Source organism: Mirounga angustirostris, unplaced genomic scaffold (genome assembly GCF_029215605.1).
Source record: "Mirounga angustirostris isolate CCGP_5_RB_7025 unplaced genomic scaffold, mMirAng1.0.hap1 SCAF_2, whole genome shotgun sequence".
Taxonomy (NCBI): domain Eukaryota; kingdom Metazoa; phylum Chordata; class Mammalia; order Carnivora; family Phocidae; genus Mirounga; species Mirounga angustirostris.
In genome coordinates, this window is record NW_026991710.1 from 66,510,245 (window position 1) to 66,534,567 (window position 24,323).

Genomic DNA, 24,323 nt, shown 5'->3' on the forward strand with positions numbered 1-24,323 from the left:
TGTTGAGGAGCTATAAATTTTTTTTTAAAGATTTTATTTATTTATTTGACACAGAGAGAGACAGCGAGAGAGGGAACACAAGCAGGGGGAGTGGGAAAGGGAGAAGCAGGCTACCTGCCGAGCAGGGAGCCCGATGCGGGGCTCGATCCCAGGACCCTGAGATTATGATCTGAGCCGAAGGCAGTCGCTTAACCAACTGAGCCACCCAGGTGCCCCGGAACTATAAATTAAAAATGAAATGTGTTCATAACTCAGAAAACCTCTCTACAAAGAAGAGAAAGAAAAACATCTTTTTATTGAATAAGCATTAAGCCAGAATGTGATACACATCTCGGGCCATCTGCTAAAGCTGGCAAAGACAGAAGGAAATCTTGCTCTCTTGCAGCTGAATGGATGCCCCTGTGACATTCGGTGGGTTTTGCAATTCGAAGTCAGATGATAGTTGAAGTTAGGCCCACCCTCTCCTAGCCACCTGGGAGATAGGGCATGATCTTCCCTGATGATCACATTTCAGAGAGATGGCTACTCAGCCTAGGGCCCCCAGGGAAACATTTCTGAGTTATGAGACTGGCAACAGGCTTATTTAGCCATTAAAAAGATTTACATCTTTTGTTTGAAAAAAACAGAGAAAGAAATTCTGAAAGAAAAGGGAAAGGAAGGTCTCTTCCCCTGTTTCCAAAAGGCAGAATGAAGCCCCTTATCCACCCTTACACACACTGTGGGGTGACTTCTCAATTCACTTACTGTGTGTGTGTCAGAGAACCAAGGGGAAAAGCAATTCAGCGAATGTTAAATATGCAGTTTTTCCTTTTGGCAAAAAAGGAAATTTTATTTACAGCAAATAAGGAGATCACAAGGAATAATTTCCAAAGCTGTAACTCTGGGAGGAGGGGTGAGTGGGTTTCTTTTCTTTAGAGTTAGGATGAATCTTCAGAAAGGGGAGTTTTGTCATCTTATGTAGGGGTAGGCATAAATTCGCGCATGCATCTTAAGGAAACATCACTGTTTTTCTCTTTTTCTGATTGCCTAGACTAATGATTTTTTAGCCATGGCACTATTAACATTTTGGGGCCAGATGATTCTGTGTGGTTGGGACAGTCCTGTGCATTGTAGGATGTTTAGCAGCATTCCTGGCCTTTCTACCCACTAGATGCCAGTAGGATAACTCCCTCTCCAACCTGTTGAGTGAGGAAAGGCTTAAGGTATAGGCAGGGAGAGACTGGAGGCTAGGTGAGGCTCCCGCAGGGGCTACATGACCAGGCTCACAGAAATCCCAGCTGTGGAGAAATGCTGAGGCGTACAAAACCAGAGATAAGGGAACATGATGAGACTAAGAAGACTACCTCGTTTGTCTTAAACGTCAGAGATGAGGTATCTCTATGGCACTTACAGCTGGACCACTGAAAGTTATCAAACGTCAAAGAAAAACTAAACATGGTACTATTAGTGGTAGAAGCGTCCAGAAGATTTAAGTTCCCTGGTCAGTTCTCGATAAAAGACTGCCACTAACAGCCCTCGGTGGCAATCCATTCGGGACCCGTCTCCCTCCAGAGAGCTTTTTTCTTTCCTTTCTGTTCGCACCATCACTTGGTGAAATTTCACTTCAGCCTTTTGTGTCTGCGAGATTCATTCTTTGACTGTTTAACATTCTTTGACTCCGTAAGACAAGAGTGCAGTAACCCTGTGACACTTTGGCAACTAAAAATGTCTTCAGTCATAATCAGATGTCCCCAGCGGAGGGAGGGTCGGAATTGCCTTCAGTTGAAAAGCACTGGCTTCGACAAATGATCTAAACACACAGCCTCTGGGACGCCTGGGTGGCTCAGGCGGTTAAGAGTCCCACTCGTGGTTTCAGCTCAGGTCATGATCTCAGGGTCGTGAGATAGAGCTCTGTGTGGGCTCCTCAGCACTCAGCGAGGAGTCTGCTTAAGGTTCTCTCTCTCCCTTTCTCTCTGTCCGTCTCTCCCACCTCCCACCCGCCCCCACCACACACTGCCCCAACAGGTAGTTGAGCCTAGCCTGGGCTGGGATTCCAACAAGGCTTCTGCTCTCATTACCTGAGCCACACCCATCGGAGGCACGCTGCATAGTGTTTGGTGGTGCACGGCCTGAGCACTGCTATTCCGGAGGAACTGACGGCCAGTCCTCTTAGTGGAGGACATCCCTGTTTGTACCACCAGCAGCCAGTCTCCTTCCCCTCCCCACGCTCCACCCCAACAGTATCTTTAGTCATCTTTCTCAGTCCTTGTGATGCAGGAAGGGGGGTTATGACCCGAATCAGTGTAGCTCCAGGGTTTGTCTTGTGTCCAGGTCCTTGGCAATCACTACAATCTCTCCTTTTGGCTATCCCAAAAAAGAGGAAAGAGGAATTCTTTTTTGGATGGTTTTGCCTGGCTGTGAGGAGATGATCCTGTAGGCAGCTATCTGGCCACCATCATGGGGGAAACCTGGCTGAGAATGGAAGCAATTCAGGGGGAAGCAGAATTAGGATAACAGGAGACAGTATGCTGGGGACAAATGTTGAGCCCTGGCTCTAGCTGAGTCTGAAACCACTGCTTCTGAATCGTTTGTTACTGAGTCATCCAAAGGGAGATGGGGGAGATGTGGTGGGCAATTGGCGCTCAGCACTCACTCGCAGACTCTTAGCTCTCTCCTTTCTTCCCAAATGGACGGGGATGGGGAGAGGGATGAGAGTCGAGATCTTGATCCTCTATCTCTCTTTTTTTTTCAGTTGCAAAAATTTTGCCTCAAAATACTTATTAATTTCTGTGGTAGTTTTAACATATTTCCACAAATACTTTGATACTTTGCCTTTAAGCAAGTGGAGCTAAATTTGTCTCCCCTTAATTATGTACTAAGTAGACTTGGTGACTCACTTCTAGCGAGTAGAGGATGGACATGGAAAAGTACTAACCACAATATCAAGATCTACATACACCACTTGAACTAAGGTGGTCAAAGGAAACATCCCCAACAATAACCAATGATGGTATCATGTACTCCCTGATATGATGCAATGAGAAGCTATTCTACCACGTGATATTTCTTCCAGAAATGGACTACTCCAGTGTAATCATGAGAATATATGAGACAAACTAACATGTGGGGACATTTTACAAAATAACTGAGCAGTCTTCTTCAGGTCAAGGTCATGAAAACAAGATAAGACCGATAAACTGTTAGAAACCAAAATTAACTAAGCAGGCATGATGACTAAATGTAATATGGAATCTCATTTAGTTCCTGGAACAGGAAAAAAAAATTATTAGAAATACATTATTGGAGGGCACCTGGGTGGCTCAGTTGGTTAAGCGACTGCTTTTGGCTCGGGTCATGATCCTGGAGTCCCGGGATCGAGTCCCGCATCGGGCTCCCTGCTCGGCAGGGAGTCTGCTTCTCCCTCTGACCCTCCCCCCTCTCATGTGCTCTCTCTCTCTCATTCTCTCTGTCTCAAATAAATAAATAAAATCTTAAAAAAAAATACATTATTGGAACATTTGGTGACATTTAATTAAGTTTTTAGTTTCATTAATAGTATTGTATCAATATGAATTTTTTTAATTTTCAAAATGCACCCTGATTATTACCCTGATTATTAACATCCTCTTTTTTTTTTTTTTTAAGATTTTATTTGTTTATTTGACAGAGAAACAGCACAAGCAGGGGGAGCCCGAAGTGGGACTCAGTCTCAGGACTCTGGGATCATGACCTGAGCCAAAGGCAGTCGCTTAACCAACTGAGCCACCCAGGCGCCCCCAGATTCATCTTTATATCCTCTGCAGCATACACCAGACCCTCGAAAATATGGGTTACATGAAGCAACTTGAACAGGTACCAAACTCAGTGATCTACGTGTGTCTTAAATTGATGTCCTGGTTTCCGCAGTAAGATTAGAGGGAGATTTTTAGCAGTGTTAAGATTCTGGGAGCAGGGACCGTTTGTTTCCCCTTAACTATCTGGACTCCATCTTTCCTTTCTCTGTATTATTCCTTGCTCATAGCTAGGGACACATGCCATGGCTAAACAGCTTGATTGTCCCTTTCTTTGCCAGCCAGTCAATGTTTCCCGAGTTCCTGCCGTCTTCAAAACACCAACAGATTCCCTGTTCCTGTAGAGAGTTTAAGGATGGCGGGCAATCGAGGGGCCCTGATGGTGCTGAGGAGGATCAAACAGTGACTATCTGTTTATTAGAGAGGGTGCAGTTTGAAAACAGAGCCCATCCTAGATAATTCAGTTGAGGGAATATGATGTAGGCAACTGTTTACAAAGTGCTGAAAGAGTTGAAAAGTCAAGGAAAGGATGGGGGGAGGAAGGAGGGAGGAGCAAGCCATATATTAGGAAGAATAGAAAGCTGCTATGAGGGAGAAGGTGGTATCAGGAGGCCAAGAACCAGAGCTACCAGCACCCATGGGAATTGTAGGGGCCTAGGGCAGGCCACCCCAAGGTGGGCCACTTTAGCATAAAGATTATTTTTAGTTAAAAGCAATCAAGACCCAGCTGATTCAGGAAAAGCTCTTTACCTCCCCCCACAACTGCCTAAAGAGAATTTAGATAGAGGACCTGCTCCAGGTAGAGAGCTATCCCCATAGACAACTACACATGGTAGACAGGGAGGAACCTAGCAAGGCCTGTTTGATAGAAGTCCTCTAGGTCCCGTTGTTTCTGAGTGGCCCAGCAAACATTTGTTTACCAAACATTGACTTTTTTTCATTCTTCCAGAAGGCATTCCTTCCCTTTGAAGACCCAGACTCCTACCCCCTTCTGCTTAGTTCAGAATGACATATATACTTCCTGTTGCCTGACTGTCTTTGGAATTTCCATGCCTATGTGGATTCTCCATAAATACACTATTAAATTTGATTTTTCTCCTGTTAATCTGTTTCATGACAATTTGATTCTTAGTTTGGCTAGAACTGTGAACGGGATAGGAGTTCTTGCTCTCTGACAGAACTACCCACACTGGAAGCTCCCAGAGGAGCTGAGACCAAAGAGGGGCTGCCTAACAGAAGCTGGAACCTCGGGGAAGCCGTGGCCAGAAATGCGGCCCAATCTCCTACCACTGCCTCTCTTGGGAGAAACTGGAGAAGAAAAACTTTTCCTCTACCCTCTCAGGTTCCATAACTGGGGTCCTGAGAATTTAACGGACAAAAGGCAGATTAACAAGAGAAAAGGCAGAGTTAGTTTGTGTGTTCCATCAGTTCACACACCAGAATGCTGTGATGAGTAACTCAAAGGGGAGGTTAGAATTTGGGAGTTTATATGCCTAAGTAAGTAAGGGAAAGAGAGGCTGGAGAAAAGTCTTCTATTGGAAGAACAAATAGGTTTCTCTAAGAAGGACAAATGGTGTTTAGGAGAACAAACAGGAGATAAAAAAATGTGTGGTGATGTCTGTTTATACAGGTGCAAGTGGTCTTTCCACCATGATATTTCCCTAGAGAGGGAAAATATGGTAGGTTTACCCTTGGTCGCTCTCCTGGGAACAGACCCACCCCCAGAAGGAAGTTATGGAAATTAAATTTCTCAGAAGTTTCTCCTTTGAGTCAGGTAAGGGAGGGCTTCTTGTTGTATCTGTTGAATCAGATATCTTCAAGTTAAGATAATCTTCATACCAACTCTGGGGTTCCAGGTGGATCCTGAGGGGGTTCAGGACACGCTACCCCCAAATATGGCACTGTAGCGTATTGAATATTTTAAGCTGGAGGAGTTTGAGAAAACAAGTGGGAAGGTCACAATGACCTTCCTTCTGCCCTTCTTCCAAAATAAGTGATAAAACCCCCATGTGAGAAGTGTCTTCCCTGTACCCCAGGAAAGGAATACCCTTATCTCCAAAGACAAAGGGACATGGAGAAGCATCTGAACAAACAGGTCTTACTAAGTTTCCTCTACTAGGCTTACCCTATACTCTCTTAACTGTTACATTTCTACACAACTGCCCACTCTTCATTAAACCTAACATAAAAATACTCAGGTTTAACTGTTTCTTTGGGCATAATGTGAAACCTATATTAAAGAAATTTGTCTACTTTTCTCCTGTTTTTCTGTCCCTGTGGGCTTAATTTTCAGACCGAGCCAGGGACGTTGGAGGGTTGAGGAAAACTTTTTCCTTCCCTGCAGTCCCCACAGGTTTAACCTAATTGAGGGCCAGTTGGGCAAGAGAGCCTGGGAAATGGCAGTGTCCAGACTCCAGGCCCTGAAATTCAGAGAAAAAAGAAGCAGGGAATGGTTCTAAGAGCAAACAGGCAAGTGACTGGCCCATCTCTTTTTCTGCAGTCACCTGTGATACAGCTTTACCATTTGCCTCTTCTCGAGTCCTCCACTGTGAAGGAAACAATGCCCACCCGTCAGACAGCAAGCCCAGTGATTCACTTCTGGGTCTACTTAAATTGCTAACTTAGTGGTACTGCCTAAATAGCCAGCAGAGCTTTGTATCTGAGAGACTTCCACCATACCTCCAGCAGTCACATACATGAAAACTACCAATTTGTGTCCAAATAAAACACCCAAATAACACTTGGAAGCTTCTTAATTCACAACGTAGATGTGACAAGTGTCACAGAGATACGGAATGAAGCCATTGTACCTACTGAACAATTGCCCTGCAATTCTAGCAGAGACCAGCAGGGGCACCTGTTTCAAGGGTGGGATTCAACCTCTCTCTCCAGATATCAGTGAAGTTCACGATGGAAGAGCAGAAATCTGGAATGGGATTCTTTGGTCTTAGTCTGCTTAGTGGCTTGTATCAGACATAGGAATCCAATCAACCACTATTTATGAATGGAATCACCAGCTGCTATGAATCAGAAACATCCAAATTATGCATTTGGAATAAATAATGGGAAAGATTCTTTCTCTTTGCCGAATTGACAAGAAAGAAGTTTCTTGACAAGAAAGAAGTTTTGGCAGCTTCGCTGGAATCTGCTCATTTGGCAGGAAAATATAACAAAGTATGCACTACCCTCAGTGACAGAAGGACCAATGCAGCAACACCAAGCTCGTTTTTCTTGTTCTTCTCCTACTTAGGGAGGCATCACAACATTCTTACCTTTTCTCTGTGTGGATGTGGACTCATGTCCTCCTCTGTGCTTCTCTCAAGGACTTTCAGCTTCTCCTACAAGAACACATGTTCCTCCAGCCCAACATCTTGGCATAGGCGAGTCTTTCTGGCAGCAGGGCCATTAATGATAGTGGGAGCTGGTGTAAATCTAGGAAGCTGGGGCAGAGGGGAAGGCAATGACCCAGTTACTGACAGCTGTTAGAGCCTCGTTTCTCTGCATTTTAGTTTCCCCAGCAGAGTGACACAGACACCACCATCCTTAACATTTAATTTTGATTTAGTATGTCTACACTGGCTGGAACGACTCAAGTGCAGCCTGTTGCCTATAAAAGTTCAAGCCCCTTTGAGGTCATTCTGAACTGCACCTGGTCAGGCCCAAGCGAGGGGTAGAGGAAGCTGTTCAAAGTCATTCCAGCTTCTTCCTGCTACAGGAGTCTTGAAAGATGAACTTAAAAGCTATGCGAAGAGCTGGGATTACTTATGCAAAACCCTCTTCCTACTCTCCTGTGATCATGCTGAGGAAAAGAACCAAGGACTAAGGTTGTGTAATATAGATTGAAGGAAACCAAATATCGATCTTGGTGATGGAATTTTTTAAAGTGAGCTAAGTGATGCATTTTGAAATAACTAAAGAGTGATGAAGATCCTTTCCTTGACCACACTTTTTTTTTGACCACACTTTAAACAGGCTCTTCTGGGCCCTCTTTTTGACCAGGACTCAACGTTGAACTATAAAACCTGCAGACTCTCAGCACAAATGATTTCATCCATTCTGCAGCCCCTAGAAGCCCCCGCTAAAAGACCTGAGCAAACACTAACATAGTTTCCAATTGCTCAAGGCTGCACCCCTAGGATGACCCCAAATCCCTTTAAAGTATCTGCCTGAGAAAATTGCCCAGAGAATTACTGTTTATGCCAGCCAAAACCTGGTCATAATGAGGCCCCAGGAATACCCCCTACCCAAAACCTTCCACAGTTACTTTAGAAAGCTTGCAGTTGTCAATCCTTTCTCCCCAGTTTTTTTTTTTTTTAATTCAATCTAGTTTACATATACGGTATTATTAGTTTCAGGGGTAGAATTTAGTGATTCATCAGTTGCATATAACACCCAGTGCTCATTACATCAAGTGCCCTCCTTACTGCCCATCACCCAATTATCCCTTCAGCAATCCCTCCCCTCCCCTCCAGCAATCCTCAGTTTGTTTCCTAGAGTTAAGAGTCTTTTATGGTTTGCCTCCCTCTCTGTTTATTTTTCCTTCCTTTCCTCTATGTTCATTTGTTTTATTTCTTAAATTCTACATAAGAGTGAAATCATATGGTATTTGTTTTTCTCTGACTGACTTGTTTCGCTTAGCATAATACCCCCTCAAAATCAATAAAAATAGGTCAACACCTCAACATATAATAGTGAACTTGCAAATTTCAAAGATAAAGAGAAAATCCTGAAAGAAGCTCAGGACAAGAGATCCTTAACCTACAAGGGTAGACACATAAGGCTGGCAGCAGACCCGTCCACAGAGACCTGGCAGGCCAGAAAGGAATGGCATGATATATTCAACATGTTAATGGGAAAAATATGCAGCCAAGAATACTTTATCCAGCAAGGCTGTCATTCAGAATAAAAGGAGAGATAAAGAGCTTCCAGGACAAACAAAAACTAAGGGAATTTGTGAGGACTAAACCAGCCCTGCAAGAAATATTAAAGAGGATCCTTTGAGCAGAAAGAGAGACCAAAAGTAACAAAGACCAGAAAGGAACAGAGGCAATCTACAGGAACAGTGATTTTACAGGTAATAAAATGGCACTAAATTCAGATCTTTCAAAAATTACTCTGATGTAAATGGACTAAATGCTCCAGTCAAAAGACATAGGGTATCAGAATGGATAAAAAAATAAGACCCATTGATATGCTGCTTATAAGAGACTCATTTTCTACCCAAAGACACCCCCAGATTGAAAGTGAGGGGATGGAGCACCATTTATCATGCTAATAAACATCAAAAGAAAGCTGGAGTAGCCACCCTTATATCAGAAAAACTAGATTTTAAACCAAAGACTGTAATAAAAGATGAAGAAGGATACTATATCATAATAAAAGGGTCTATCCAATAAGAATATCTAACAATTGTAAATATTTATGCCCCCAACTTGGGAGCAGTCAAATATACAAACTAATTAATAACAAAATTAAAGAAACTCATTGATAATAATACAATAATAATAGGGAACTTTAAGAGTCCACTCACAGCAATGGACAGATCATCTAAACAGAAGATCAACAAGGAAACAAGGGCTTTGAATGACACACTGGACCAGATGGACTTCACAGATATGTGCAGGGCATTCCATCCTAAAGCAACAGACTACACATTCTTCTCAAGTGCACATGGAACATTCTCCAAGATAGACCACATCCTGCGTCACAAATCAGGTCTCAACCGGTACAAATATTGAAATCATACCATGCATATTTTCAGACCACAATGCTATTAAACTGGAAGTCAACCACAAGAAAAAATTTGGAGGGACCACAAATACATGGAGGTTAAAGAACATCTCCCCACCTTTGAGATGCAGACCTTCTACCACCCAGCACTGCCTTCTCAAGAACCTGGAGCTGCCTGTTGAAATGCAGATGTGCAGGGCACCTCCAGATCTCCCACCCAGGCAATGGGCAGCTTGCTCTAACTTGTACCACTACCTCCTGTCACAAAGATACTAGACGTCTGCTTCTCCTCCAGATAAGCACCAATGAATAAATCCAGTCTGCTGGGACTCCCACTTGTTCCCCTCCTTACTCCTTCATTCTGGCTTTAAAACACCCAGCCCTTCTTCATGGATAGAAGTTGAGCTCTGGTCACACTGGACCCTCTTCCCCATTGCAGTGGTTATTACTGAATAAAGTCTATTCTTGCCACTCTAACTGGTGTCCAGCTTATCTTTGACAAAGGCCAAATCCACATTTTGTATCTGCCCTAGGGAGCAAAAGTTACTTTACACAGATCACAGTGTTAACAAGGCTGAGGTTATGAACTTGATCTCCACATGGCTCTGTCCACATGGTGGCCACATGTGTGCACCTCGGTCAGGTGTCATCAGTGCCTCTCATTGATCACGAGGGACACCAGATTAGAAAGTAGAGAGTACTAACCATTTGCTGCAGCTTTGTTTGTTTGTTTGTTGTTGTTGTTTTGGCTTCTCATTACTGTTTTAAGAGCTCAGATATCCAGATGGTATGGGATCTAGCCTTCACTTTGTTTACCTCGGCTAGAAGACTACCTTCATGTCTGCCCTCCCGCAGATGTCCTTCTCCCTTTCTATCTCAGACATTCCCAGTTACCCTGCCCTGTTAGCATCTAGTTCACGGCCGACCTCTTCCACCAGGTCTTTCTCAAAAACTCCACCTCCCACTTCTCTCTCTGTAGTGTCTATGAGCACTGGTCTTTCGTACCCTGTTCCATCTGTTACACCAGTGGTTCATGGTTCATGTAACCATGCAGGAAACAAGAACCAAATATCCCACCTTTTGTTTTCCATCAGTATCAAGCATCAGGCTAAGTATATCCAAAACCTTCAGTAAAATGCATTTAGATATTTTCATGGAGCTTTCAAACAGCTTTGGCAAATTTCAACAAAATGATGTTGAATTCCTTCATCATTTCTAGGATGAGCAATAGGCTGTTATCCTAATGCTCAAAGTGCTTACAAATTTATTCAGAATCCAAGTGGTGTTACTACACTTTATACAGAGTGAGGAGTCAGGCTACTGCCTGTGGATTTCCTCCAATTTTGTTTGTGATCAGACAATATTATATTTTACCACAAGGAAAAAATTGTTTAGCATACAGCATTGTAACAACGAGTTCTTTACACTTCCCTTGCTGTTGGCCCATATTTTCATAGTTTTACACAGATCTCTTTATTATTTTAACACACTTTATGCTCATTTAAGAGAAGGAAAAAAAAGGTGTGGGGAAATTTCATAGACTAGATGGCTTGTAAAACTCCTCAGTTAGGGATTGAAACTTCCAGTGTCCATGGTAATTGTATGGTTTTTGTTGTTGTTTTTTAATCAACCAGGGGTAGGACTTTTACATTTTACTTAAGCTGTTGTTAACAGGATAAGTAAAAAAAAAAAATCTTTTCACTGGAGAAAAGTGCAATTAATAAAAATGGTAGGCAGGGCACGTGGGTGGTGTAGTTGGTTGAGCGTCCAACTCTTGGTTTCGGTTCTGGTCATGCTCTCGGGGTTGTGGGATAGAGCTCCGTGCCGGGGTCTGTGCTCAGCATGGAGTTTGCTTGGGACTCTCTCTCCCTCTCCCTCTGGACCTCCCCACCACTCTCTCTCTCTCTCTCTCTCAAATAAATAAATAAATCTTTAAAGAAATGGTAGGCATTTGTCACAGTGAATTTCTACAATTTTCAGGAATATAAAATCATCCTTTCAACAGGCATAACACATTTAACTTAGATTGTTCATATGCTGTGATCCACAAGGGGTCCTCTAGGATGATGGTTTTCCAATTGTGTTCCATGCTATTTTCAGATTTATTAGCTTCCTGTTGTTGAACAAATCACCAACAAACCACTGGCTTAAAATAACACAATTCTATTATTTTACAGTTCTGAAGGTCAGAAGTCTCAAGAGGGTCTCAGTAGGCAAACAGGTGTCAGCAGAGCTGAGTTCGTTTCTGAGGCTCTAAGAGAAAAATCTGTTCGTTTGCTTTTTGCAGCTTCTTTTTTTTTTTTTTTTAAAGATTTTATTTATTTATTTGACAGAGAGAGACACAGTGAGAGAGGGAACACAAGCAGGGGGAGTGGGAGAGGGAGAAGCAGGCTTCCCCAGAGCAGGGAGCCCGATGCGGGACTCGATCCCAGGACCCTGGGATCATGACCCGAGCTGAAGGCAGTCGCTTAACCAACTGAGCCACCCAGGCGCCCTGCTTTTTGCAGCTTCTAGAGGCTGCCTGCATTCCTTGGCTTGAGACCCCCTTCCACCCAGAGAGCCGGCAATGGCTGGTTGAGTCTCTTAAATTATTATCCTCTGACTGACTCTGATTCTCCTGACTCCCTCTTTCCTTTATAAGGACCTTTGTAATTACAATGGAACCACCTAGATAATTCAGGATAATCTCTCCATCTCCGGATCAGCTGATTGCCAACCTTGACTCCATCTACAGTGCTAATTCCCCCTTGCCATGTAGCATGACATATTTATACTTTCCAAAGATTAGGAGGTAGGGATCTTTTGGGTAGGGTAGTGGGGTGTTAATTCTGTCCACCATACCAGATATCATACACATTTGAGTTAAAAATTTTTTCCCAGCTGTATTGAGGTATTATTGATATATAACATATGAAATGTAAGGTGTACAACCTGAAGACTTATATATATATATATATTGCAAAATGACTACCACAATAAAGTTAGTATCTCCAACCTCTCACATAATTATTTTTTGTGTGTAGTCACAGCATTTAAGATGCACTCTGTTATCAACTTTCAAGTATATAATACTGTACTGTTAACTATAGGCACCATACTGTACACAGATCCCCAGAACTTATTAATCTTATAACTGGAAGTTTGTGCCCTTTGACCAAAATCTCCCCATTCCCCCTACTCCCCCATTCCAGCCTCTGGCAAAACACCAAGCTACTCTGTTTCTATGAGTTTGGCTTATTTAGATTCCACATATAAGTTAAAACATACAGTATTTGAGTCAAAATTCTTAAAACAAAAAAATTTATTTTTATTTAAAATACTCAGAAGAAACAGGGGCGCCTTGTGGCTCAGTCGTTAAGCATCTGCCTTCGGCTCAGGTCATGATCCCAGGGTCCTGGGATGGAGCCCCGCATCCGGCTCCCTGCTCCGCAGGAGGCCTGCTTCTCCCTCTTCCACTCCCCCTGCTTGTGTTCCCTCTCTCATTGTGTCTCTCTCTGTCAAATAAATACATAAAATCTTTAAAAAAAACAAAAAACAAAAAAACGAAAGCTGGACTATGAACCACGGTGAACACACCTCAGTGGCTGGGCCCGAGCGGCCAGCAGGCTAGACAGCTGCTCTTTCACAACCTTTTTAGCTGCAACAAGTAGAATACGTGCGGTGAAACCCAAGGTTTTACTAAGACATTGGATGCCATACTTTGGCTCACATTAAGGGCAGAGTGTCAATGAACGAGATGTGATGCTAGGGATAAGATCAAGGCCAGGGGAAAGGGACACTTAAGAGGGGATAAAATGGGCGGATTCTACTAAGACAATACTGTATGAATGTTAAGTGCACACACTTTGGATGGGAGAGCCTGGGTCCTGAATTCCTGCTCTGCAACTAACTTGTACATGACTTTGAGAAAGTTATTTTAATTTCTCTGTGTCTCAGTTTACTCATCTGTAAAATGGAAATAATAGTATGGGCCTTACAGTGTTGTTGTAAGGATTAAATTAGTCACATGAAAGACTTACAACAGTACTTGGCACATAGAAATTACCAGGTAAATGACGGTTATAATAGTGTAGTCTAAAATGTTAAGGCACGAAGAACTTAGACTGTGGATCTTTTTGCAATGTTTCCAATGGATATCTCAGACAGGTGAGTAAAACTTTAAGTCAGTCCAGCATTCAAAAACATTGCTAGTTATTACCGTTTTACCTATAGATAACTAGCCGTGTATATTTGAGCTATAAATTTAAAAAGGATGGGGGAGAGGCAATGTTTAAGTTGTGTTTAAAAAGAATCTTTGAATTGTTAATTTGGGTTGTATTCATTCTTTGCACAGGTCCCTACTTTGTGTGATGGACTGGGCTAAGTGCCATGTGGCATATGAAGATGATAAAAAAGGTCTTGGCCCTCCATGAGATTTCAAATTACCAGTATGAAAAAAGACATGGGCATAATGAAGGGCTCAGAATACTTACAGGAGGGGAAGAACCCATGTATGGGGTGGGGATGAGGATGTACTTGGACAATTTCATAGGGGAGACAGTATTTGAGAATTTGAAGCATACAGTACATTGTTTAAAAAGATTTTTTATCTATTTACTTGAGAGAGAGAGAGAGAGAGAGTGTGTGTGTGTGTGTGTGTGCATGCACGAGTGAGTGGGGGAAAGGACAGAGGGAGAGAGGAGATTATCTCAAGCCGACTCCATGCTGAACATGGAGCCTGACGCAGGGCTCAATCTCACGACCCTAAGATTATGACCTGAGCCAAAACCAAGGGTTGGACGATCAAGCAACTAGGCTACCCAAGTGCACCCATATAGTACATTTTAAAGATAATTTTTCATGCACTGGGGGTAGCAAAAAACAATTAGGAAATGAAGGGTTTGGAAATCCCAGGGAAAATTCTGGGATTTCAAATAGTCTAGTTTGATGAAAAAATGTATAAGGGAATAATAAAAGGTCTGGCTGCAAAGGTAGGCTGGAGATATGTTGAGGGAGTTGGATCGCATTTTGTGGTGGACACTAGATTTTTGAGCAGAGAAATAATGTGCAAGTATTGAAGAAGATGGATTATTAGTGGGAAGGGTGAGAGGTATATTTAAAACATCATCCACAGTTCTTCATGTATAATTAAAATGTATTTTTTTCATTTATAAATTATAGGGAATATTTAATTGAAAAATAGGTACAATAAATCATTCCTGTTTGAAAATGCTTGTCAGACAGCTTCACGCCTTTTCAGCGGCAGAGACCTCAATACCGGGGAAATCAGGAGGCAACCTCAGCAACTCTTCCACTTCCTCTTGTAAAGCCTCTGCTTTTTCATGCAACAGCATCTACAATAAAGACATCAAGACATGAGGCCAAAATATGCATTGTCAGGAACTGCTACCATTTTTACCACCGCCTACTAGATCCTTGAACCCTTACACACCAGCGATGTAGGCATTAAAACTAATAATGAGACTGAAAAATAGCCACTTCAGTACAAGTGATTATAGTCAAAGAAACTACAGCATTTAGCTAAAGCCATTTTAGCTGATCACTGCTTTTGGAATCCCAAAAATAAAGGAGCTTTATCACTCTCAAAGATCTGTTTTATTGAAGACTCAGCCACTTAAAAATTAACTTTTGATCTATAAAATTTAAGGCAATTTTGCAAAAATTTAATTAGCTCTTGAAAATGTTATCCTTTATATGCGCTTTTTATTATTCCTCAAAGTTTAGTATGCTATCTTTTAAAAACCTATCAGTGTTTCAAAGGAAAGTTTTATTCAAGCTCCTAAAATTAACATGGCTAATTTCCAAAGAAACATAAGAGTCAAGAAAGTATTTCTGAATATGGCACATAGTAGATGTCAAGGAATATTTGCTGAGTAACGATTTTCCCTCTTTCTTGTAAAAACCAGAAATAGGGGTGCCTGGCTGGCTCAGTTGGTAGAGTCTCTCGGGCTCAGGGTTGTGAGTTCAATCCCCACAGTGGGTGTAGGGATCACTAAAAAAATAAACTTTAAAATCAAAAAACAAAAAACCAGAAATACAGTTTTGGTGTTTGCTGCAGCTGGGTGTTGTGTATATTGGGGTGCAGTATGTACATTACTTCTGTTACATAAGTTTTATAACAAAAAGTTCAGCAAAATCACATAGAGAAAAAAAATCATAGGACACAAAATGAAAGTGAAAAACCCACTCTATCCATGTGACATAAAGCACAGCATTACATAGCATTATAAATAGAAGAGATTAAAATGCAACGAGGCAAGCTTTCCAGTAGCTGAGGTAATGGCGACCAAGTAAAACTAATCTCCCAATGCATCCTCCAAAAACTATACAGATCAATGAGAACAGCCAGTACACTGCACAAAACCCATGGGGCCAGCATTACTAGAATACAGAGAACACCATCACCTTCATATCATAGTAAAAATACCTGCCAATTTCCAGCAGAACCATTTCTCAGGCTCCCACTCCAAGGGATTGCAGAGATCAAGGTGAGATTGAGAAAAAAATACATGGGAAGGAGAAGAGGGAAACAGGTCTTAGATTAAATACAATCACCTTCAGAGAGAGAAAGGCTACCCCAAGTATAAAAATACTGAGAAAAGACTCTTGATAGATGGAAGCATTGTCTATAAGAAGGGATTTAAAGTGCATGAAACTCTAGAAAGCAGTCTTGGAAAGGTAATGCCTCTGGGGGAGAAGACAAGTAAAAAGGGAGAAGAGCCCCTTAGGCTGAGCAGGGAGTGAAAAAAGAAATAAGAGGGTAAAATTTCGGATCCTGTAAGACAAAAGGAAATTCAAAAAAATCAAAGAACACACTTTTATTTGCACTCCTCTCCCACCCCAAACTATCCTTTGCAACACTGACAGAAGAGAGACTCTTGAACTAGAATTCTCATCAGCCACTCCAGATGGCCATCTCTGTCTGAGAAATGCAGGGGCATAAGCAGTTCTTATTATACTACATTACTATATAAAAGGAAACAAAATGAGAATCAAAGTTCTCCAGCTCATAAAAATTTATTCTTCTGAAAGCAAACTACGAAGCAGAAAAGTTGTGATGCAACATTCCAAACTGAATTAAATATTCTCAAACAAACATCTGGAGATATGGGGGAAAAACACACCCTCAATAAGTCCCAAACTAAGAACAGAAATGGACCCAGAACAGGAAGAAATGAAACAAAAGTTGAGTAAGCTCAGGCAAGAATTAGAAGAAACAGGCAAAATCATATTAGAAATAAAAACTAACAAAGTGATCAAAGAAGAATAGATTATAATAAAACTTAATTAGGGTAATGGGAGCAGGAACAGGGGTGGGGCAAGAAAACAAGATAATGAAAATGAGATAAAGAAAGAAGTAAAAGGGCGGCTGGATGGCAGAGTTGGTTAAGCATCTGGCTCAGGTTGTGATCTCAGGAACCTGAGATCAAGCTCTGCATTGGGCTCTGTGCTGAGTGCAGAGTCTGCTTAGAGTTTTGCTCCCTCTCCCTCTGCCCCCCTACCTGTACTCTCTCAAAGAAAGAAAGAAAGAAAGAAAGAAAGAAAGAAAGAAAGAAAGAAAGAAAGAAAGAAAGAAAGAGAGAAAGAAGTAAAAAGGGCCAGAGAGATTGAAATGGGAGATGGGCAAAGAAGATTCAACATACATATAATTGGAGTTGCTAAGAAAGAAAAATTAAACAGTGAATCATATTGAACTAATATGTAAACCTACAATCTGGGGCGCCTGGGTGGCTTGGTCAGTTGAGCAACTGACTCTTGGCTTCAGCTCAGATTGTGATCTCATGGGTCATGGGTTCAAGCTCCGGTTGGGTTCCATGCTCAGCGGGGAGTCTGCTTGAGATTCTCTCCCTCTGCACCCCCAACTCACATGTGCATATCTGTGTGTGCTTTCTCTCTCTCTCAAATACATAAACATATTAAAAAACAAAACAAAACTACAATCCAAGGAAAATTCCAGAAATAAAAGAAAATAAAGATATCCTAGTAAACTATTTCAATTTAAAATAAAGAAAATATGTTCATGTTTTATATACTAAAAAAAACTCGTAAGGATGGGGGGAACTAAAATGGAACACAAACAGACTCTAACTGCTCTTCAAACGAATTACATAACCACAGTGAAGCAGATTTTTTAGAAAAGTAACATTTGAGCATATTATTTCAATTATATATTCTCAGACTAAAGACAAAAAGAGCTGTAAATAATACTAACTCCTTAGTTTTTTTGCAATAGTATGCTTTAACAATTCAGAAATTATTTTCAGTGCATTCTAGGATTGAGCAAAACAGATGACTATGTTGATGAAGACAGGAGCCAGGAGCTGGGTTTCTCACTGTTGGAGAAAGGAACTAAAAATATGAGAAGAGCTAAGACTACAGTGAGCCCTGTAGTGTGGGATCAGTATGCATTAAAGGTGACTGGAAACTCTTTGATGTTTACATTGATGGATGGGATCTAATTCTTCTCTTGAACCTGTGATTCAGGTAACTAACAGAATGTAGTGGAAATGATGTTGCATGATTTTCAGGGGTCTGTCAAAAGAAACTACAGTTTTTGCATTGGTTTCTTGGAATGAGACCATTCCAAGATCTCTTGAATGCTCCCTCGCATATCCCAGCACCATGCTATAAGAAACCCAAGCTAGGGACGGCTGGCTGGCTCAGTTGGTAGAGCCTGCAACTCTTGATCTTGGGGTCATGAGTTTGAGCCCCATGCTGAGCACAGAGCTTACTTAAAAAAAAAAAAAAAAAAAAAGAAACTTAAGCTATAGATAAATGAGAAACACATAATATTTTATTTTATTTTATTTTATTTTTTTTTAAATATTTTATTTATTTATTCATGAGAGACAGAGAGAGAGGCAGAGGGAGAAGCAGGCTCCCAAGGAGCAGGGAGCCCGATGCGGGACTCGATCCCAGGACCCTGGGATCATGGCCTGAGCCGAAAGCAGATGCTTAACCATCTGAGCTACCCGGGCGCCCCGAGAAACACATAATATTTTAAAAGAAATTATACCAGATTGAATAAGAGGGGACAGAGATGGTACAAAATAAAAAGAACTTTTGAATGCTTGAACTTCTCTGGACAGGGAAGACTGAGAAAGCTACCCAGCTGCAAACAAGGGCCACTACTTATGGGAAATAAAGAATGATTCAGATGAGGGAATTCAAAGCCAGGAAGAATCATTCCCAGGGAGAATTAAGTCCTAATCAAGGAACTGGCCACATATGCCTGGCTGGATATCAGAATTGCTTCTATGTAACACACATATTCCCTCTTCTTGAATGGGATTTTACTGTGGTTATCCTGTCTCTGTTCACCATTGTATCTGTATCTCTTTAGTTCACAGATCTTCAGAGTGAGAGGAATATATTTGTGAAATTGTGCTCAAGGAGCATCACCTCCACCTAGGCTTGATTTAGGAGAAATACTGGACCTTGAGCCTGAGTCTGAAGCCATAAAGGGATAAATCTTTTAGGGATGAGTAATTTTGCATGTGGGAGGAATGTAAATAATCTGTGACCAGAGAGCAGACATTACAGATGACTGCAAATTATTTGGCAGTCCCCTCATGTAGAGGTGGGGTCTAATTCCTCTTCCTTTAGATCTGGGCTGATCTTAATGGCCTTCTAGTAACCAATAGGATACCGCAGAAGTGGCACTACTTAACTTCTGAGGTTAGTTCAGAATATTTCCTGCCTTTTCTGCCTCGATCTCTCAAAATGTCCACTCTTTGGACATTTCCTCTTGAAACCGAGCTGCCATGCCATAAGAAACCCAAGCCCCATGGAAAGGCCATATGTAGTTGCTCCAGTTGAAAGCCCTAAGTAGCAGCCAATTTTCATGTGAGTGAACCATCTTGGGTATCCAATTCAGTCAAGCCTTCAGATGACTATAGCCCCAGTAAAAATCTGACTGTAATTGCATGAGACTCCAAGTAAGAATCACACAGCTAAACTTTTCCAGAATTCCTAATCCACAAAAACATAAGCAAAATAAAAGAGCTGTTTTAAACCACTAAATTTTGATGTAAAACTTTGTTATGCAGCAGTATGTACCTGGGAAAATTAGAATTGGAGTTATCAGTATGAGTTCATGGCCTTTAAGAATTTATATGTAAGTAGGGCGCCTGGGTGGCTCAGTTGTTAAGCAACTGCCTTCGGCTCAGGTCATGGTCCCAGGGTCCTGGGATCGAGTCCCATATCGGGCTCTCTCCTCTGCGGGAAGCCTGCTTCTCCCTCTCCCACTCCCCTGCTTGTGTTCCCTCTCTCACTGTGTCTCTCTCTGTCAAATAAATAAATAAAATCTTTAAAAAAAAAAAAAAAAAAAAGAATTTATATGTAAGTATAGAAAAATATACAGGCTTATACAGGCTCTCTCTGCTAAGAGAACCTAGAAACAATGATATCTCTCTCATTGTGAGCATACTTAGCCCCTCAAACTTGGGTTTCCTCACCAAAAAGAATTAGGACTCTTTGGAAAAACGGCTGATTCCATGACTAAGGCAAGCTGAACATGGAATATCTTGTGCAAGAGTACTAGTTATTTAAACAAAGAGAGAACTAGTTATTAATTTTATTGTTTCTCAGCTCCAAATCCATCCCTCATGGTCCTGCTGGCGACAGGTAACTCTAGAGCTGGATCCTGTAAACACTTCTCCTTTGCCAGCGGGTACAATATTCAGCTTGGTCAGTAGAGGGCACTGGAGGCACTGCAGGAGAAGGGGCTTCTCCTCCCGGTTTTGGTGTGTCTTTTTCTTAGGGCTCCTGCCGTGCTAGTCTGGTATGCTGATCTGGTGGCCCTCATTACAGTGAGTTTCAACAGCATCCCTGCAGACAGCTTTCCAGCAAGTTCCATGGGTACTCAAGCTAGCTTCCAAGCAAGTTCCATAGCACACTCCGGGGAGCTTCCTGGCAGTTCTGTCAGCATCCTGGTGGGCAGCTTCCTGCTTCAAGCCTTGGCTGGGACACAAGGAACTCATCTGCTCTCTGGTGAGCCACAGCCACACCCTCTCCGATGAAGCCTCTCTGATGAAGTATGAAGCCCATCCAAAGGGGGTGGTGTGGGGTGAGGGTGGATGTTCTTCGCATTATTCCTTCCCATGGTTGCTGCAGTTCTGTTTACCCCTTAGAAGCCGACGAATAACCTTTGTTACTAGTTACTAATTCTTTATATTAAACTTTCCTCTTCACATTATTGTGTGCTTTCTGTTCCTAAAATTAGAACCTGACAGATGTACCCCAAAAGTAAGAAAATCCAGTAATGATGGGGACAGGTCAAAAAGACAAATTGGCCCACATCTAGAAAAGGATAACTAGGATAGTAAATTGCCTAAAACTAGATTATTTAATATGGATGAAAGAAGCAGAAAAGAGAAATGCCTGGAAACAAAGAGAGCTGTTTTCAAATATGTGAAAAACTACCATAGGAACAAAGAAAATAGACTAGTTCTAGACGGTAGTACTTACAATCTAATGGTGGACATTGTAAGAAGGCAACAGTTTATTGGGGTGCTTTTTGGAACACTAAGAGTGTCCAAAAATAGAACTACCTAATTTTTGAGGTTGTAAGCTTCATGTCAATGAAGGCACGCAAAGGTGGGAAGACCAGATGTCAGGGATGCTGAGGAAAGGCCTTCTGTGAAGAGGGTGAGGAGGCAGAATTCCGTGAGTTCCAGAGTTCCCTGTACTTCAGGGGACTCTTAAGATTGTCTAATTTTTAGGAGGTGCTTTTTCTCTTTCTAGCAAGCCTTGTATCATAACAGATGCACTATTTTATCCACGTATTGTGAGTATACACTTTTGTGTCTATAGTTCGATGTTTTTGCTTTTATGTCCAAAGTATAAGGAGATAACACTACAAAATATCATGAAGGGTAAAAAATGGTTTGTTGGCTTACCTTTGCTGATGAAACAATTTGCTTGGCCTGGCGTCTTGATAAATGATCAATTGTCCTTATTAACACTTCAGGATTTGCATTAGCTAAGTGCATCAGACTTTTATAGCCTGCGTTGTATAATTGTTTTGCTCGACCCTGAAAGGTATTACACAAATCAGCAGGGTCAGAATTTGGGATTAGGAAAAAATAATCAAGTGTCTTACTGAAGGGAAAAATTTCACATGCAAGAGACAGAAACAGACTAAGGTAATAATAAACATGAAGAGATAACACATCCGAATCCTGAGAAATTTTAAAAGATGAATTTGGGTGGTTCCCATCTGACTGCAAGACAGCTTTCTGTGCAGCTTAAGTTAACCGATGTGTGTTGCAATCAGGAATGAGAAATCCATTAAGGCACTCAGGTGAGGGGCATAAATTATTTTAGACACCCAATCAAGATGTTCCAGTCCAATATCCTTAATGTTCTCACCATATACTCAGGGAACTGCTGGGGTGTGTGTGTGTTCTCAGGCAGAAGAATGCTTCCAACTGAAGGACTGAATAACAGAATAAGCTGAAATCAACAGTTGGCTAAAAACAGAAAGCTGAGAAACCAGGTGAGGATACTTTCTTCTCACTCTCTTAGGAAATAGAAATAAGCCTCGTTGCCCCCGAATCACCACTTCCTGAAACAAGCACTGAGTTTAACCTGACAGAAGGTAATTCTTCATTGGAGTGGAGGAAGGAACAGATGCTAAGGACGAATGGTAGAACACATATACTTGGGGAGTCTCACTTTTATCCCTACTGTTATTTTTTTTCACAAGTGTGATTTTTTTTCATCAAGACTTATCCAGATTTATAGGGGACTTCTGGGAGGCCATGATAACTATTTAAAGAGGAAAACAACAACAAAAAAACACCCTCTCTTGACCAATAAGGTATAAGGCTGTTGTTACTTACCTTGTGATAGGACATCACAAAATAGTAAAACCTGATTTTTCTGTTAGTTGAAATCACCTCAGTTGGGAAACTGGTAAGCTACTAACCTCTAAAACTCCAGTCACTTCCATGAGAGGAATTAGCTCTGCCTTTACACAGTAAGTCAACTTCTTGGTGAGTTCTCCCAAAAGGGCTCTATAAACCCAAAACTCCTCAAGTTCCTGCAGAACACAAAGAAATACACAGAATTTAAATCTCGTTAAGTTATTTCAAAGTTTGGTTGGCTTGGTAGGGGGCTCAGAGAGGGTGTTCCCTGATGTAAGTTCTGAAACTTGGTTAAGCCAGAGATGAACAATAATTCCACACAAAATTATTATAAGGAAACAAGGGCAGAGACTGAGGAATTTGACAAACTGGTTTTGGGATGAGGAAGAAGACTGAAAATTGAAAGATAAGCCAGTGAGAAGAGTTCTATTCATTTTTTCACCAAAACACCAGCAAGTGAATGCATAGTTTTTCTTTCCCAAATAACTGAAAACAGTTCCCACCTCTGGGAATTTATCCTGAAGACAAAATATTACACGTGGAAGGATTCCAATGCAAGATGCAGCAATATTTAAAACAACAAAAATATCAGAAGCAATATTTAAGACAATAAAAATATTGGAAGCCATGGGTCAATAACTGTTAAAGGTGGGTGGGTAAATGGGCATTTATTATATTATTTTCTTATTTTATGTTTGAAATTTTCTGTAGTAGTAGTTTGTTTGTTTTTTTTTTTAAGTCGCTTTCTAACCTTTGGGTGTCACTGTGAGCATTTGTGATATATGGAACAGCGTTAGGCAGCTATTTTGTGACCACTAGGAAAGCAGCCAATGCACCAAAGATGGCTGAGTAAAGAGAAGAAAACCTTGACCAGAACGATGAATCCATCAACCCTGAACAGACTTAGCTCTAGCTTTCCTGTTCCACATGATCATCTTTGTTCCTTATTGTTTAAACTTCTATGGGTTTTTCTGTTACTTGTAGTTAAAGGCATCTTAGCTAACACTATTGATGTACTATTTCATATAACTTACATAGCTTTTTAAGAAGAAAAAAACACTTTAAAATACTGAAAATACATTCATGAGAGCACAAGTTGTCAGGTAGATTGTTTCTAGGAACGACCATCAAATTATAGTTGTTTTTCAAATTCAATATAGTTTCTTTTACTTGAACAAGTCTAGAAGGCTGAAATCCTTATAGTCCTAAGTAAAACAAAGGGATAGAACTTTAGGGGAAGTATCTTTAAATATGAAGAAAAACAAACACAGAAAACTTAAGAAAATACATTTTAAAGGCTAGCTTCTTATTACCTATAAATTTTGTCTTCTGCTTAGCTAGCACATGATTAGGGAATGTAAGCTAATATTTAAAACTTAGCGTAAGTACGAGATATGAAGAAATGTGAATTTGCTAAAATAATTATCATTCAACCCAAAGTCAAGTATTTTGGATTACTTACTTATTAGTACATATGATAGAATTAACTGCCATATACATACATAGAATATGGAAATTTAAGATAGGGAAAATGAAGATTCAAATTTAAAAATAGAATTCATGCGAGAAAAATGTTTTTTAAAAAATTGAGTATAGAAACAAATATGGAAAGGATTATTACATTACTCAATTAGGAGAAATTTAAATGCAGCCAAAAAAGGCTTATATTATAAATTCATCCCCAAAACTGTCCGAGTAGAAAAGTCTGGTAAGCTTTATTATGTTATTTAAGGAAACTCTGAAAGCTTCTTTTTGTAAAGACATTAGTAAAGTCTTACACAAATCCATTCCAAATGCACATGGCCAAAATAAAGTTTTCTTCTTGAGTTATTTTATAAACTAAACATTTGACATAGAAACCTAAAGCAGTTGCCAGACACTGGAAGAAAAAATGGCAAAATACTGTGGCTGGCGATCATGAGAGCATGGGCCCAAGTAGTGACAAGGTAGCTGC

At 41.0% G+C, this 24,323-nt stretch overlaps 1 protein-coding gene across 9 annotated transcripts in view; it reads right to left on the reverse strand.

Annotated features, from left to right (window-relative positions):
• Positions 1-14,294: 14,294 nt before the first annotated feature.
• Positions 14,295-24,323, reverse strand: part of HELQ (helicase, POLQ like) — a 51,959-nt gene continuing 41,930 nt past the window's right edge. For 3 of the 9 annotated variants that reach the window (XM_045880854.3, XM_064584720.1, XM_054508843.2), the window contains 3 exons: positions 22,432-22,545; positions 21,401-21,535; positions 14,298-14,833 (listed from right to left, as the gene is read on the reverse strand). In XM_045880854.3, the coding sequence (XP_045736810.1) occupies positions 14,726-14,833; positions 21,401-21,535; positions 22,432-22,545 (357 nt within the window). In that variant the 3' untranslated portion in view covers positions 14,298-14,725. The other 6 variants (XM_064584718.1, XM_045880857.3, XM_045880852.3 and 3 more) reach the window with 6 other exon arrangements.